Source organism: Carettochelys insculpta, chromosome 9 (assembly GCF_033958435.1).
Source record: "Carettochelys insculpta isolate YL-2023 chromosome 9, ASM3395843v1, whole genome shotgun sequence".
In the NCBI taxonomy this organism is placed as follows: Eukaryota; Metazoa; Chordata; order Testudines; family Carettochelyidae; genus Carettochelys; species Carettochelys insculpta.
Genome location: NC_134145.1, coordinates 64,763,243 through 64,780,093, shown reverse-complemented (window position 1 = coordinate 64,780,093; position 16,851 = coordinate 64,763,243). Strand labels below are relative to the sequence as shown.

General features: G+C 45.5%; 1 protein-coding gene across 4 annotated transcripts in view; it reads right to left on the bottom strand.

Annotated features, from left to right (window-relative positions):
- Window positions 1-364: 364 nt before the first annotated feature.
- The window catches only part of TEDC1 (tubulin epsilon and delta complex 1), a 68,970-nt gene continuing 52,483 nt past the window's right edge, over window positions 365-16,851 (bottom strand). For 3 of the 4 annotated variants that reach the window (XM_075003090.1, XM_075003093.1, XM_075003092.1), the window contains one exon: window positions 365-1,658. In XM_075003090.1, the coding sequence (XP_074859191.1) occupies window positions 1,284-1,658 (375 nt within the window). In that variant the 3' untranslated portion in view covers window positions 365-1,283. The remainder of the gene's footprint in view (window positions 1,659-16,851) is intronic. The other variant, XR_012646595.1, reaches the window with a different exon arrangement.

Genomic DNA, 16,851 nt, shown 5'->3' with positions numbered 1-16,851 from the left:
TGTTCTCTATGGTCTTATACCCAGCGTTGTCATTAACATGTCTGCACAATGCACAAAAACCACCCATGGGACTCCAATGGAGCAAAGATTTCAGATCTGGCAGCATTTTACATCAACTCTGCACGGTAGCAACTGACACTGTGCAGGGCAGCAGATTGAAGAGTCTGTCTGCGCCCTCTGCCCCAGCCTGACTTCGGCTCACAACCACAATACTGACACGATGACCTGAACACAATGGTGCCCCAAAAGGCACTTTCACTTTTGGCTTGAACTCTTCTTGGCCCAGACAGAAGCACTGGGAGTAACGGACAGGCAGCCGAACAAGGGCAACCCTGCAGCTGCTCAGTGCAATACAGAAGCGATAGGTGGTCACAACCGTGATTTTATTTCTGAAGGAAAACCATGAGAATAAAAGCACATTTCTTACTGAAAGCAAGCAGAAAGGAACAAAACCCTAATGCCAAATGAAAGTGTTTACATTCTGGGGGGAAGTCTCCAGAGGCAGACTGTGGGGTTTCTTAACGCCCACAATTTAAGGCCTTATTTGATTTTACAGAAACATTTTATACTGGATACCCTATATCACTGTGCCTCAGAACTGAATCCTGTACACACCTTAATAAAAATGGGTGTTCCTCTAGAGAATCCGATCCTTTGACGTGTATCATGGCTGTGAACAGTGAAAATGTCACTTTACTTGCTACTAAGCTTTTTGTATTTTGTGATAATTGCATGTATCCCATGCCTTGCCCCATAATATGTAAACTAGCTGAAATAAATAGCAGTCTTTCCTGCACATTTCAGATCCCTTTCATTCTTGGTGCTTTGTGTCCCTCTTAGCGACAAAGGCTGTGCTCCTTTCTGCTGTGTTGCTGGGTGTTTTTGAGTGATAAATATGGTCACTTGTAGTGAATGCTGTCAGTATGTCAGTCTGCAGACCTGCAAATGCAGTGCGTTTAGAAACAGAGAGCTCTGAAAGCGAGACCTGTGCCTCACCTAAGCATCAGAATTCTAGAAGAGGGAGTGATTTAAACCCACCCCTTGCCCTCCTACACCTGCTGCAGAATTTAATCGAGAAGGTGAGTAATAAGGGGCTACCGTCAGAACCACAAGGATCCAGTGTTCTGGCCCCAACACACACTATAAAGAAGTGACAAATTGTGTTTTCAAGGCTGAGAATTGGAACTACCTTCAAATCTTCATTTCCCCCTCCCTCAGGCCATGGTTCGTATTGTGTCTTCTGATTAAACAGCTCCAGTCACTTGTCCTTTCTTGATGAGGCCTTATCTCTTCATAGGTGGGATACAAATCACGCCAACCAGCCCTTCTGCAATCTCATCCAGCTTCTGTCTGTACTCCTCCTGCAACTGCATCAGTTCCCTCTCCAGGGCAGCCTCCTTCCTTCGCAGGTCACTGATCACCTCTGTGGCATGAAGAGCCTGGGAAATGGGCTCGTCCAATACTGGCCTGGGGCGACTTGTTTTCTTAGCAGAATGCTGGGTGCTAAATACCAGCCTGTATGGACCATGCGCTCCATTCTTTTGAGGAGCACAGTGGTATTTAAGATCTGCTAGTTTTAGCTCAACAGCTTCTGTTATCGTCCTGACAGTAGCACAGAACTCCCTTTCATCTGGCAGCTTGTTCGCTCCTAGTTTGACCTGTGGAGAGAAAAAATATGGTCAGGCTTGTAATGCAGACCTCCTTACCCAGACGCCAATGCAGAATACCCAGGCTGCAGCATGCTGTACTGGAAATGCTTGGCCTGGCAACCAAATGTAGCAAGTAGCAGCAGTGACAGAGCTCGGTGTGTAACCCTCTGTGCGTTTGGGAGACTGACAGACACCTCCCCCCTCCCCCTACCACAGAGCCCTGGTTCCTCTGACAACTGACATAAGGCAATTTCCTCCCCACTCCACAAAGCAACTGCAAAGGGTGGGTGGTTTGAGCCTCCAGTCAAATGAGATGCATGTGAAAATGCACAAGGCCCGCCTCCCCATTCACACGTGCGAAAAGGATGTGTAAAGCACTACTGTTGTGAGAGTGTAGTGGGTGCTGCCTCTTTTGCACAGGTGTGATTGCGCAAGGGGCACGGCATGAGGAATCATGTCTGCAGTGAGCAAGCTGAGCCAAAGAAGGATTCTCCCTGAGGTTTTAATACAGGCCAACAGAGTACTGTATGAAGTAGGGCTGTGTGTGATGCTAACGGTGCTGTAACTGACCGATTACATCAGTTAGACCTCCCTGGTCCAGAGCCTCCAAGACCTGAGTGGTCCTGAATCAGGGAGTTTGCTGGACCAGGCAAGATTAAGGCTCTCCTGCTGGCCTCTGTCTCTCTTTTCAAGGCTTTCTCCCCTCCAAGCCAGCAGACCACTCCCAGCTGCCAGCCCCAGGTCAGCTTCCAGACCGAGGCTCCAACCTGTGGCCGGCCTTCCTGATATTGGACCAACAGTGGCTGCCTGGCCCTAGCGAGGGCTCTTGGCCACCAGACTCCCAGCTGGCCCCTGCTCTTGGCAGCCAGGGCTCTCTGGTCCAGCGACAGCCAAAGTCCTGCTGGACCACAGATATTTCCAGACCAGAGAGCCCCAGATTTCAGAGGTTCTTCTTGTACAATGATCCAGATTTACCAGTGGCCAAACTAGTACACACAAATTCTTTGAAGGGGTTAATAAACATGCGGACAAGGGGCACCCAGTGGACATAATATACCTAGATTTCCAGAAAGCCTTTGACACGGTCCCACACCAAAGGCTTTTATGTAAATTAGGTGGTCATGGGATAGGAGGAAAGGTCCTTTCATGGATCGGGAATTGGTTAAAAGACAGAAAACAAAGGGTGGGAATAAATGGTAAATTTTCACAATGGAGGAAGGTAACTAGTGGTGTTCCCCAGGGGTCAGTCCTGGGACCGATCCTGTTCAACTTGTTCATCAATGATCCAGAAAATGAGGTAAGCAGTGAGGTGGCAAAGTTTGCAGATGACACCAAGTTGTTCAGGACAGTCAAAAGCAAAAGGGATTGTGAAGAACTACAAAAAGATCTCAGCAAACTGAGTGATTGGGCAGCAAAATGGCAAATTAAATTTAATGTGGGTAAGTGTAAGGTAATGCATGTTGGAAAAAATAACCCAAATTACACGTACTACATGATGGGGTCAAATTTAGCTACGACAGATCAGGAAAGGGATCTTGGAGTTATAGTGGATAGTTCTCTGAAGACATCCACGCAGTGTGCAGCGGCAGTTAGTAAGGCAAATAGGATGTTAGGAATTATTAAAAAAGGGATCGATAATAAGACAAAAGATATCATACTTCCCCTATATAAAACTATGGTACGCCCACATCTTGAGTACTGCGTGCAGATGTGGTCTCCTCACCTCAAAAAAGATATATTGGCATTAGAAAAGGTTCAGAAAAGGGCGACTAAGATGATTAGGGGCTTGGAAAGGGTCCCATATGGGGAGAGGCTAGAGAGACTGGGACTTTTCAGTTTGGAAAAGAGGCGATTGAGGGGCGATATGATAGAGGTATATAAAATCATGAATGGTGTGGAGAAAGTGAATATAGAAAAATTATTTACCTTTTCCCATAATACAAGAACTAGGGGACACCAAATGAAATTGATGGGTAGTAGGTTCAAAACTAATAAAAGGAAATTTTTCTTCACACAGCGCACAGTCAACCTGTGGAACTCCTTGCCCGAGGAGGCTGTGAAGGCCAGGACTCTATTAGGGTTTAAAAAAGAGCTTGATAAATTTTTGCAGGTTAGGTCCATAAATGGCTATTAGCCAGGGATAAAGTATGGTGCCCTAGCCTTCAGTACAAGGGCAGGAGATGGATGGCAGGAGATAAATCACTTGATCATTGTCTTCTGTTCTCCTTCTCTGGGGCACCTGGCATTGGCCACCGTCGGCAGATGGGATGCTGGGCTCGATGGACCTTTGGTCTGACCCAGTATGGCCATTCTTATGTTCTTATACTAAAGGCCCAATTCTCAAATGCGTACACAAACCAGTAACTCAAATCACACGAACAGATCACTGACATCAATTAAGACTATGTACACTAGTCTCTGCTTGCAGCAAGGGGCCCTTGAACTGCAACCTCTAGCCTCCTGGCACCAAGGGTGAAGAAAGACCTTTAGGGAGATGCAGGCAGACGGCAAATGCCCCTGCTGTTTGCAACGGGTCCTTTCAATAGACCACACATCACAAAACTAACAGCACTTCAATGACTGCTCACACACTGGGAAAAAGAACATGTAAAACTATGCAACAGCCTCACCTGGTGACTCTAGGCACCTACTGTGCATGGAACATACACCTCTTGTGACTGGTTTATCTTTGCCATGTTTGCTTCATTTGGCGTGATTTCTAGTGTCTGTGCTTTGTAAAGGGAGAGGAGGGCAGGCAATCGCCTCAGGAGAAGATGTGAGTGCTCATGTCTAGAGCAGTAAAACTGGAGGTGCTACGCAGCACTTGCTAGAAACCAGAAATAACAGAATTGTCCAAAGTTGAAGCGAAGTTGATCAGCTGCTCGATTCTCTTCCTGTGCTCACATCAGGGAGTATCATGCATTTCGTTCTGCTTTTGAACTCTGTGTTTTCACAAGACAGGCCCTGTTAGTTGGCATTAGGACCAACAAAAGCACAGAACTCATGCGATGCAAATAGCATCTCCACAGCAAATGCCTCACAGAATTTCACTGGGCCTCGGATAACGTTGCAGTCACACTTTCATCCCTGCTGCTCACTGTGGTATGTTATTCCAAAGAGCCCACCTACAGGCATGGGGATTACCTGTATTTCATTCTAACCCTGTGCATTGATCTAACAGACCAATTACACTTACCAGGGGGCAGGTTTTCCAAAAATTGACACTTCTGTTCGCTGGTTGAGACATCAACACATTCTTTCAGTAGATTATGTAACTACCTTTTGTTTAATAATGTTACTTCAATTTTCAAATGCATCCATACAATATACAGACAGAGTATTTGGTGCTGCTCAACAGTGTGGATGAAATAGCTATACCTATAGTTCATTAGTGCTCATTACAGACTGCTAACCTAACCAATTTGCTAATCGTCCTGCTGCAGGTGACCGTGTCTCATTTTCTCCAACAGGCACCCACACCTCAGCTCAATAAGTGATAAAGGCACACTGAACGACAAGAAAAAATTAAAAGCCAATCCCTTAATAAATGCAGCATTCCCACCAAACCAGCTGGAAACATATGCCACATATTTGAAAACAAGTCAATTGAATTGAAACGAGAAGAAACTCTTTTTCATGCAATGTATAACTGACCCTTGGAAGTTACACTTTTGGCCATCACAACATCCCCTGGCAAAAAATGGGCTCAAAATAGAATGAGGTGAGTTGATAGAGGATAGGTCCATACTAGCCATGATGGTTAGGGATGTAGCCCCAAACTCAGAGCGACCCTAACCCTCTAAAGGGCAGGAGCTGGGAGGGGAAGAGAGTAGAGCTCTCCAAAATTGCCCCGTGCTTCATACTCCTTTTGGGGCTCTTGTACTGGCCCTGTTTGGGAGTGGACACAGAGCCAGAGGGACCACAGTCTAACTGAATAGGGTCATTTCTATGGTTCTTAACTTCTTCTGCATGGTCACCCATTCATCAAATTGAAAGTCTGTCACGTGTAGAATAGATGGAACAATAAGTTGGTGTTATGAGAGTTTCTGGCAGGGTTTCCACTAAGGTATCACTAGAGGAAAAGAGTTAAACTAAACCTCTGTATCCATCGTGGTGTACTATTAAACTGTAGCTAGTGGGTCCCTTATTTCTTTTAAAAAAAGGGAAATGCACAATGTTACATGTCCTTTGGACTAGACTGAACAACACTGGCTATCATCTAACGTAGTGCTTGGGAACAGACCTATAAATGCGTTGCCTAGAGAGATGGTGGATTCTCCATCCCTCGAGGCTTTTAAGTCCCAGCTTGACAAGGTCCTGGCTGAGATGACTCACTGGGGGTTGACCCTGCTTGAAGCAGGGGGCTGGACTAGATGACCTCCTGAGGTCCCTTCCAGCCCTAGGATTCTATGTTTAAAATAGGCTGTTGAGCTGTGTTCTGCGGTCACTACAGGATTACTCTCTGAAGCACATTTTCTAGTATTTTGTTTAACCTTTTAAATATTCCAAGCAATGGAGCCTTAAAAACTGAATATCTCCTCCCCACAAATATGAACCAAACAACTTCTAATCCTTCTCCCATACTGAGACTGGCTGGTATTCTATCTTCCATGAAGTCAATGGCAAAAGTCCCATTTGATTTCAACAAAGCCAGGACTGCATCCTATGCATTTATATCAAGCCTTTCATCAGATGATCTGCTGATAATTAATCTACCCTCTCCACCTCCTGAACAGTGAGCATTAGCTCCATTTCTGATATAAGCAGTGAAATCAAGTAGGAAAAGTTCCTTAGACCATATGAAGTGGTGTACAATCCAGAGCTCTTGCTAAATTGGTCCCAGTGCTCATTAAGGAGCTCGAACACCAAATGCTCAAGTACACAGGAACTTGGTCTTGTACCAAAAAACCAAACACAGACCCCTATCACAAGCAGTGATGGACACCAGAACAAATCTGTGCTAAAAGACCAATTTTCAAACACAGATTTATGGACAGCACTAAGAAAAGAATTCATGTGCCATGTGGTCACCCTCAACGGCATGTGAATAAACAATACATGAAGCTGGTACAAAGGGAACTTACCACCACCAAACACTGGAGGGGAACCTGCAGTACAGCCCATGCTATTTTGGAATGACAAACTCATGCGAGACATTCGCTGGCCTGGCAGATGCATTTTCTGAAAGGAGCACTTTTTTTTTTCACGCTCTTTACAAACCAAGGCATTATTAACTGGTAGGGGTGATACATCACAGCCTTGCAAGACTTCTTGGGCTATCTTGCTCACTCCACAGAAAGGGCACTGAATTTCTAATGACCAGAGGAATGCTTAATTTTGCAGCCATCATGCAAAGTCCACTGCAATGACACAGACTTGAGCCACTATGTTATCTGCAAATCAACCAGCACAGCAAAGCTGCAACAAGAGCTCTGTCCATTGTGGCTTGGGAAAGGCCCTGTATATTTATTAGGAAAGTGGACCTACACACTGTATTGAAGCCCTTAATTTCCGGGACAGTATTCAGTGTATTCAAAAGGGGAGGTTTTCAAACAATGAAATATGATCACCAATAATGTAACCAGTACAGCACTCCCCAGGTCAGTTAGGACTAGGAAGGATCAGGAAGTCTGGGCTTTTTGCACCAAGGATGTGGCTGAAGTTTTTGATAATGAATGGACTGTGCAGCGAAGTCTCTAGCCAATGAATGGCAGAATGCATTAGCTGCTGTCTAGAGATTTTACTGGTTAAACAGGCATGACAGTGAGTTACCTGACCTTACAGTGGTTTCTCTCACTTTCTGAACCTTACTCGCACAAAGCAATTTCAGCAGCCTCCTCCTGTACGCTCGGTTAATTGCTGCTCCTTAGGCTCTCAGTGTCTCCTGTCAGTCAGCAAATCCTGTTCTTCCAAACTGAAAACAATCTCAGCAGATCACGTCACCTTAAACAAACCCGTTTGAAAAGATAAAGACCCTTGGCTTTTTAAAGCATCAGAATCAGAGGCGTGGCTCATCTAGGCCAGAATTCTGTATCCCAAAGACCTGCCTTTCATTCACACCTACTAGCTGCAACTGCAATTCCCAGCCTGCTAAGCAGTGCAGTATGACAGTTGCCGTGCACACTCTTTGAATAACATGACCGTTTCTACATTTCTAGATCCCACTTCACCACACAGGAGTTCGGAGTGCTTTAAAGAACCATACAGAGAATACATACATCACTCAGCAGCAGCCACCGCTGCAAGTGACCAAAGCATGTGTTGAACAGCTCACCCTAACATAGTACAAGAGATTAGCATAAACTAACATAGGAAAAAAGAGAAAGAACAGGTTGCAAAATATTTAGATAAATTTAAGGAACTAGCTGAAGCCACCTAGGACATGCATGAGAGTGGCTGGGAGCCGTTCTACTCTGCAGGTGGACTGTTGCCAGCTTAAGGGAAAGATCTGCAAAACTGTTGTTAGTGCCATCTCCATGAGAAGCCGGAGAGCTCTGGAGAGCTCACTCACCTTTCACTTTCAAACTGCAATCTCTCTTACCAGCGACAGCCACTCCCCGAGCTTTGGCAGGCAGTTATTTCAGAATACTGTCAGAAAACAAACTGCAGTGAGCCTAAAACAATAGTTCTTCAACCTCCAATGGTACTCACACCTGCACTGTCACTGACCCTCCCTTTGCCCCACTGCCTACAACATGAAAAACTGAATGACCTTCTGTTCAGTACATGCACTGCAACACTACAGCCTGTCTCTCGTGTGAACAATGATGTAACCTACCTTCTGAGGTTTGATGATGGTTGGGGAGTGCATAGCCAATGTATCCAGGGAAGTAAATGGGCCAGGGCAAGAGCGTAGGAAGAGAGCTCTCCCAGCCCTCCAGGCAAACCATCTCCATGAGGCGAGCAGCTAACAGTGCATCTCCCAGCAGGGTAGCCCAGTTCACAGGCTGTACAGGGCTGTAACTTACTGTGTGCTCTCTCGCTCGCTCAATCTGTGTGTGTGTGTGTGTGTGTGTGTGTGAACTTACTGTGTGCGCTCTCTCTATCTGTGTGTGCGTGTGTGAGTGAACTTACTGTGCATGCTCTCTCTCTCTCTCTCTCTATGTGTGGCTGTGCCTACACTAGCCCTCGCCTTTCGAAAAGGGTATGCTAATAAGCCACTTTGTCATATGCTAATGAGGTACTGCCATGAATATGCAGTGCCTCATTAGCATAATGGCAGCCATGCGCGAGTTTCAAATGTGCTGCTTTCAAAACGCGTGCTGCTTGTGTAGCTGGGGGCCTTTCGAAAGTACCCCCAGACTTTGAAAGCCCCTTCTTTCCCACTTGGTTTTGGGAAGAAGGGGCTTTCGAAAGGCCTGTCTACACGAGCAGCATGTGTTTCCACAGCAGCACTTTTGAAATGTGCGTGGCTGCCATTATGCTAATAAGGTGCTGCATATTCATGGCAGCGCCTTATTAGCATCTGACAAAGTGGCTTATGAGCATACCCCTTTCAAAAGGCGGGGGCTAGTGTAGCCACAGCCTGTGTGTTTTTCACAGTCCTCAGCCAGAAAGTTGCAGCACAGAGAAGTGTGTGCACAGACTTACTGATTTTCAAACATGTTCAATTACTGCAATGTTCCAGTAACACTGCTTTAAATTAACTGATAAGTATTTTCAATGTGAACTCTGCATTACAGTTTGTATCTAGGAATTCCTTTTTCTTTAAAGAAAAGTTCCTAGAATGTTATTTCTATTTCTTACTAAGGTTGTTTTAATTGAAAATTATTTTAGAAGGGAATAAAAGAAAGTTCTAATACTTTATAGACAGCACTGGCATCTAAACCAATCTCCCTCTTGGGTATGTAAACTACCCCCTCCTAACCCTCCATTTATATGTAGAAAGCATATGTACAAATGAATAAAGTAATGCTGAGAGTCGGGGTAACAAGATGATGATTCACCCTGGAGAGTGCATGCAAAATCTTCGGCAGTCTCTCCACTTCTGCTCATGCTAGCTCTGAACGGCTCCTCCCTTGCCCTTAATCTTTCAGGCCCTCAGCAAGCTGGAACCTGGCTACATTAGAAACAGCTTCAGCAACCCACTGTAACAGCTCCATTCCCCCGAGACAAAGGAACAAAATGAATTCAGGTCCAGGCTCACAGACAGTTGAGAAATCCCTGCCTCTGCCACAATCTCCAGAACAACAGATTTGGGAGCTAAGCATTTTCCAAGCACGGGTAAGAAAGCCACGCTACCACACCTGGAGGAACTGCAGCAAGAAGCATGAAAGAAGATGGAAGGAGGAGTAAACCTGACAAACACAGGAAAGGGGAAGAATAGAGTCCACTGAAAAGCTCAGTGTAAATAGAATCTGCTGCAATAAAGGGCCCCTGAAACAGCCCAGCTAGATCAGACGGCAGTGTGAGAGGGAAGGCCTCAGCAATTAGTCTGCTGCAATCAATTTGTGTGAAATGTGTGATACAGTAAAGTCATAATGTCACTTTAATGAGCTGTGAGATACGCACAAGATCATACAGGCTTCTACCCTGATTCTGGGTTATATTAGCTCCTGTTATTTTATGGCTGATTGTTTTATTTCATGAAGCACAGAAGTATAAAGCAAGCAGAGAAGTTCCCTTCGGGAAACTTTCAACCTATTTGCTCCCAAAAGGTGATGCCAAGCGAATAAAAGCAAGAGACCCTGGTTGTAAACCCTCTCTCCCCAGCCTCCTGGAGCCACCAATGAGAATTACTTTCTTGGTCACCTATAAAAGTTTGTATTTTCATTTCTAAAGTTCTGACTCATTCAGCAGTCTCACTCCCGCTCAGCTAGCCACACCTGGAGCTGGGGAGCTGCATAGGGGTGTAGTGCTACCCTGGAGAGCCTACACGAGCCCAGGGTCCATTCAAGTTAAGAGATGGCTGTCAGTGCAGCAGATTGCTTCTCTCTTGGCCCAACCACTTGCCGGGTGCGCATGTGCAACAGAATTTGCACTGGTTCTGCTACAGTGGACTCTGCCGCTGGACAAGGTGGCCTGGGTTTCACTGACTGCTCACTGGTAGAGGAAAAGTCTCTCTACATTGTACCGGAGATTTGACCACTGACCATTTCCAACATTTACGTGAAAGGCAAAATAAAGGCATCATCCAGGAACAAACCTGTGCCGTCAGCAAAGGCATCTGAGAGACATAATTCTTTGCTCAAGGGCAGAATAATATCACCCACAATTTGCTCATTAAGAGAGAAACTGGTTTTAATTTAAAGAAAGGAGTGAAATGGTTGATAAAAACGCCATGAGATCTGTTTAAGCAATCCAAACAAGTTAATAAAAAGCAGGCCTTCTTTCCTCTCCATTTCCCCTGACAAGGCTTAACTCAGAGCCACAACAAATTCTCTCATTTGAACATTTTCAGCACTGCACAAACTTGGAAATAAATCTTTTACCAGTGTGCTTACTAATGCAAACTGCAAGTGCCAGCTCAAAACTATCTGAAAGCAGAAGATGCTTAGATTTCAGCGAGGAAGTGTTTGTGCAACTTTATCCAAATTCCTGCTTTTATTTAAACTTCTACTCATACTGATTAGCATTTATGAAGCATCCATGGTACCGTTTCCAATGGCTGTTTTATAAATATGTTTTGGAACACAGACATTGCTTATGATTTTTCTGGAACCAAGCATTTTGTTACGATTGCTTAAATATTTCTGTGATTAACCCTCATGAATTTACTTAACTGTGTAAAAATATCACTAATTCACGAACTATTTAATTGGCATGTTTGTGTAACTTATGCACCAAACGCAGACAGACTCAGGAGGAATAAAAAGAAGTGCAGTGACTGTGGTCCTTCCCAGTGCATTTCCCTATGTGTGCTCCCCTTCAGGTGCAAGCCTCAGGCCCTTGATTGGTGATATTCTGTGAGCAGCATACAAGTGTCCTTTGACTCACATTGAACAGTGAGGCTAAACAGTGGTGCACAAGTGTATTGCCCTTAGTTCCTTCCCCACCCAAAGGTCACCTGAAGGGGAGGGAAAGGAGAGGCAAGTGAAGTTAGCACTGATTTCCCAAAGAAAACAAAGTCCCACAAGCCACAAAAGGCTTGAAGATGTGTGACAGAAGACGACTCTCCTGGCTCGATGATAAAGATGATAGCTAAGGGAATGTTGCTATAACAGTTACTTTCCTGCAAATATTAATGTACAGAAGTAGCAATAAATTTAGCTCCTGGGAATGTATGGGGAATAAATTAGAGGGATGCTCCAGAGCTAATGCTGATGGGGGGCATTATTTGCACTGTAAATTGTGAAGACATTTTAGAAGAGTTGTAAAACTGAGCTACAGCCACTGATGGAACATATAATTACATAAGCAGCTGCATCCCCAATTTTGCCAGGGCTGCCAATTAGTGCAGAATGGATGCAGTGCTACCTTATGAATTTTAAACCAGACGTTCGCTATTCAAACGCTAGCTCCCAGGTGTCATTCCCAAACCAACAGACGAGGAAGCCGTGAAGTTCCAAAGTCCCTACAGTACTTTGTCGAAAGCAGCAGGTCACCCTCTTTGCAGCAGAGGTCAATGAGAGAGGGAGCCTCAGAGCTCCATGTGAGCTTGAGAGGCGATGCTTTGGGAGAACAATTTTGTTTAGCCAAAAACCAATTTTCCACGTAAAACCCTGGAAAAGTGTCTGAATGGGCCAAACTGGCACACACGATCTCTTCATCACCAGGATCAGCAGCAGGGAGCCACAGCTGGTGCGGACTTACCTTTGGCTGTTACTTTGCTGGGGGAGGGAGGCAGAGGGTTGTGTTTAGCTCTCAGAGGGGGAGTTCTCAGGTGTGTCTGTGTGAAGGGTTTGTCTGGGCACAGCTCTCAGTGAAGGAGACTGATGATACTAAATTATAGCTCTGCCAGCAGCCCAAGTTAATGTCATCTCTACTGCCAGACGCAGCGAGCAGGGGCCTCGGATGAGCTAGGCATTGGTTTTCCCGCTATGGTTGCAGAGGGCAATCAGCCCACAGTACTGGAGACTGACTGCCCTGTGCTGGGGAGAAAACTGCGGGGATATTTAGAGTCTCACAGCCAGGAGAAACCCGCAGCATTTGGGCAGTGAGAAGCTGCAGGCAGAGGGGAAAGAGCTGGTTGTGTGGGTGTCCATACATACGCCTGACTGGGCAGGGTGGGTCAGCATCTGTGTGCAAGGGACTTTTGTAGCCTGCCCTGATGTCTTCCGGCAGCAGGGTCCCATGAGGCTGAAAACCACAGCTGCGTGCTGCTGCTAAGGTGGGAGAAACAGTGTGGTCCTGAGTCCCTGAGCCATGTGGCAATAAACGGTGCTAAAGTTAGGAATCATAACAGTTATTTGAGCACCCAAGGAAGTGGTCTGTTTTCCAGGAGCCTGGAGAACCCACCAGCTCCCACTGAAGACAACAAGAACTGGTGGGAGCTCAGCACTTTTCATACACTTGTCACATTGGGATGAGGGACATGTTCTGATGGTCTGTCTTTGAATCTGAAGGGCACCAGAAGGCCATGACTGTTCCTCTAAGAGGCCACTCTGAAAGGATTACTGGGATAACAACATTTTAAGGGGGGGCGACTTTACAGTCCAACAGAACCCACCACGCTATTAGCCAACTGGGGAGAGCTGTGTCACAGCAATATTCTGGGAAATGCCTTTGACAAACCACTGATGCAGGAGCCAGTTATGTTAGCTCCGTACATGCTGGGGACTCCTCCACTCAAAGGAGACCCCTGTCCAGCGTGAGCTAGCAGCTTTCAGGCTCTGGGCACCACCAGATTTGTGCCAAGGGCCTGCAATGGGGTACACCCTTACTCTACAGGTCCAAACACCAGTTTCAGTTCAGACAGCATCACGCATCAGTTGCACGATCATCCTCCTCAGGCTGCAAAGCTATACAACTGCAGTGTAAATGTTTGGGTTTGGGCTGGGGCAGGAGTCTGGTCTCTAAGATCCTGTGAGCTGGGCAAGTCCCAGGGCCTGGGCTTCAGCCTGAGCCCAAATATTTACACTGCATTTTTACAGTCTTGCGAGCCTGAGTCAGCTGATCTGTGGGGCCTGGGCATTTTACTGCAGAGCAGACATGCCCTTAGTGAATGTGATCTACCCACATACTGCCTCTCGAGTGAGAAGACAATAGCCTAGCTAACCTGGTGAAGGACCTAGCTTCCAAAACAATGGGAAACTGCTGTTGACAAACATGTCTCAGAGGATGCCTCAGAAAATCCTGCTTATTTCCAGCATGCTGTGACAGACACTGGTAACCATCTTGGGATACTCAAGAAAATAAAAATAGGTTAAGTATTTGTTCTGTGCTTTCAGATATACTCTGATGTGCAGATAAGTGAAGTGAGAATGCTGAAGCACATGAGAGAATGGCTACATGCACTTACCAGTTGAATTGCAAACCAATTCTGAACCCTCTCAAACCCTGTAAAACTGGAAGCTAAGTTACCCAGCCTGACATTTTCCATTGGACTCACTCTGTTCTTCAGCTTCTTGGAAGACAAACAGAGACATTTAAAGACTATTTTGTGCATTCTCAAGTAAGTCTGTGTAAGTTTCTCTCCTGCTTACCAGACAGTGCTCCTTTGAACACGCAGCATGCTGACTCAGGTCCAAAGTCAGTTGTAATGTAATCAATAACCAGCATTAATATTTTATCCGCATTATTTGTTAAGACACTGGATACTGACCCAGTCAATAAAACGTGATCTGAATGCAGCTGAAAAATTATGTTTCAATAACTCTTGGATGAGCTTTATTTAACAGTAAAACATAAGAAACCCCATTGCAGTGAGAGAACTCATTTTTTAGGTGTTGTAAATATTTTAGTGCCTATTTATGCAGAGTGCACTTGTGTTTTCAGAGTTAGAAGATAATACGTAGACATAAAGGTCCTCCAGAGTTCCAGAATGTGAGGTGTGAAAAATCCTAGCTCTGTCCTTGTCATTTAAATCTAAATTTAAATTGTGTGTGTCTGGAATGAGGACGATACCAGGTTGTAAATATAATTTTCATGCCGGAGTTTGCTTAGTCTGGGAAGTTTGGAACGTGTTAGACTGCTTGAATGCTGTGGATAGGAGAACTGAAAAAAGGGGTTAGGTGCTTGAAAAGGTGAAACTACTGTCTTTACATGGCAAATTACCCATTTATTCTGGAGATATCAATTTTGCTTTAGGGTCAGGCATAACAGGTGCATGTAGTTTAACACAGTACCAGTTTTGATAAGTGTATCGTTAATGAGCACACACAAAGCCAGACTTTGCTATTTACACAATAGGCTATAGCTCCATTGAAGTCAGAAGGGTTACTTGTTGCACAGTAACCTGGGACAAATTCTGTCCAACTGAGGGCCTCATAAAATAGACAAATTAATGTTGCTGTAATTTGATATGAAGATTCCAGAGCTCGTGTTTGTGTGACTGAACCTCTCAACAGGACCCCCTCTTGCATCAGCTGCCCTGTGCAGATCCAGCCTAGCCACAGCAATCTCCCAAAGGGACGTGCGTTGCAAAGAATTTGGTGCATTGGAGTCAGATTTTTCCTTTTTATAATGCACCAATAACAGGCAGCAGAGGGGCACTCAGTCAGAGATACACATAGACTAGACTAGACTAGACAGAGTCACCCTGGAGAATTAAAGATGCTTTCATGGGGAACAAACAACACTTTGCACTCAATGAGCACCAGCAACATGAGGAAACTGGACATGTCCTAAAACATTTTGAATAAGTGACTTTAAAATGGTTTCCTCGAATGCATTCAGAGCAGTGGGACATGACAGAGCTCTGCACTGAAAATATCACTTCCCAAAACATGTTGAAAAGGTCTGTCCAGCCAGCCCTCTCTGCAATCCTGGGTCTCTTCACAGATTACCAGTCTGAGAACAAAAACAGCAAGATCCCACCACACCTTCCTGTCCAACCCTCAACCCCTCCTTGTATGCACTTACATGAGTTCTCCCTAACACACCTGCTTCCAATGCTATCTGGAGCCAAATGTGATGAGGAGGGCCCCAGAGCTCATTGGGGAAGATGATGTAGCCATGCTGAGGTGTCACCAAGTCAGGCCTTATTAAATTTCAGTCTCAAGGGACAGCAGAAGCAGATAGGTCTGGGGAAGCTGATGTAAGTATATGCAAGGACAGGACTGGAGCCCATAGGTGTATGGCAAGGAGGGTTGGATATTCCTCATGCAGTATTCACCTGTTTGTTCTCCAGCCCTGGGATTCACCTTGGCACAGAGGATAACCTTCTCCACTGTTTCCCTCTGAAACAGACATCACTAAAGACTTATGCCTCCAGCATGGCTGTACGTGTCTGTCTAGAGCAGGGGTCAGCAACCTTTCCAAGGTGGAGTGCTGAAATTTGACCTTTTGACCTCTATGTATGGTCCAAGTGCCAACGATACTTTCTAACGTCCCTAAGAGCCTGAATTACAACAGCTTCATTAATAAATAAATGAAGATGCAGAGCTTGGCCATTCAGGTGGTGGTTGATAGTATTAGCTGGTCTTTTGATAATCCACAGGCAGCCTGGCTTTGAGTAAGCTCCTGGCTGCATAGAGGAAGGAGCGGTAGAGCTGAGCTCCTGCTTCGTGTGCCGATGAAAACTGGCTCGCATGCTACCCTTGGCACCTGTGCCGGGTGTTAGTGACCCCTGGTGTAAAATACCCAAAGTAAAAGAGACTGATAAAATAAATAATGAAGAGGTCCCAGAACAGGCATTGTGACACGCAGTGGTAACCCATGAAAATAGATGGACACATGTGAAGCATCTTTTAAGTGTGCCTGTTGCTGGGCAACCTAATCAAGCATTTCTATGGTGAGACAGAGAGGCCTGCCCACAGCCCACTCCATAGCACAATGTGTGACAATCTGGTTCTCAGGGAAGGAAGGGGATTATTACATGGGATGTCCAGTTCCAAGAAATGTCCATGGAGATCCATAAAAAGTTCTGAGGCAGAGCTATTGCACAGAGGCGTGATACACATAGAATCATAGAACACTAGGACCGGAAGGGGCCTCGAGAGGCCATCGAGTCCAGTCCCCTGCCCCGACGGCAGGACCGACCACTATCTACACCATCCCTGATAGACATCTATCTAATCTGTTCTTAAATATCTCCAGCGAGGGAGATTCCACAACCTCCCTTGGCAACTTATTCCAGTACTTGACCACCCTGACAGTTAGG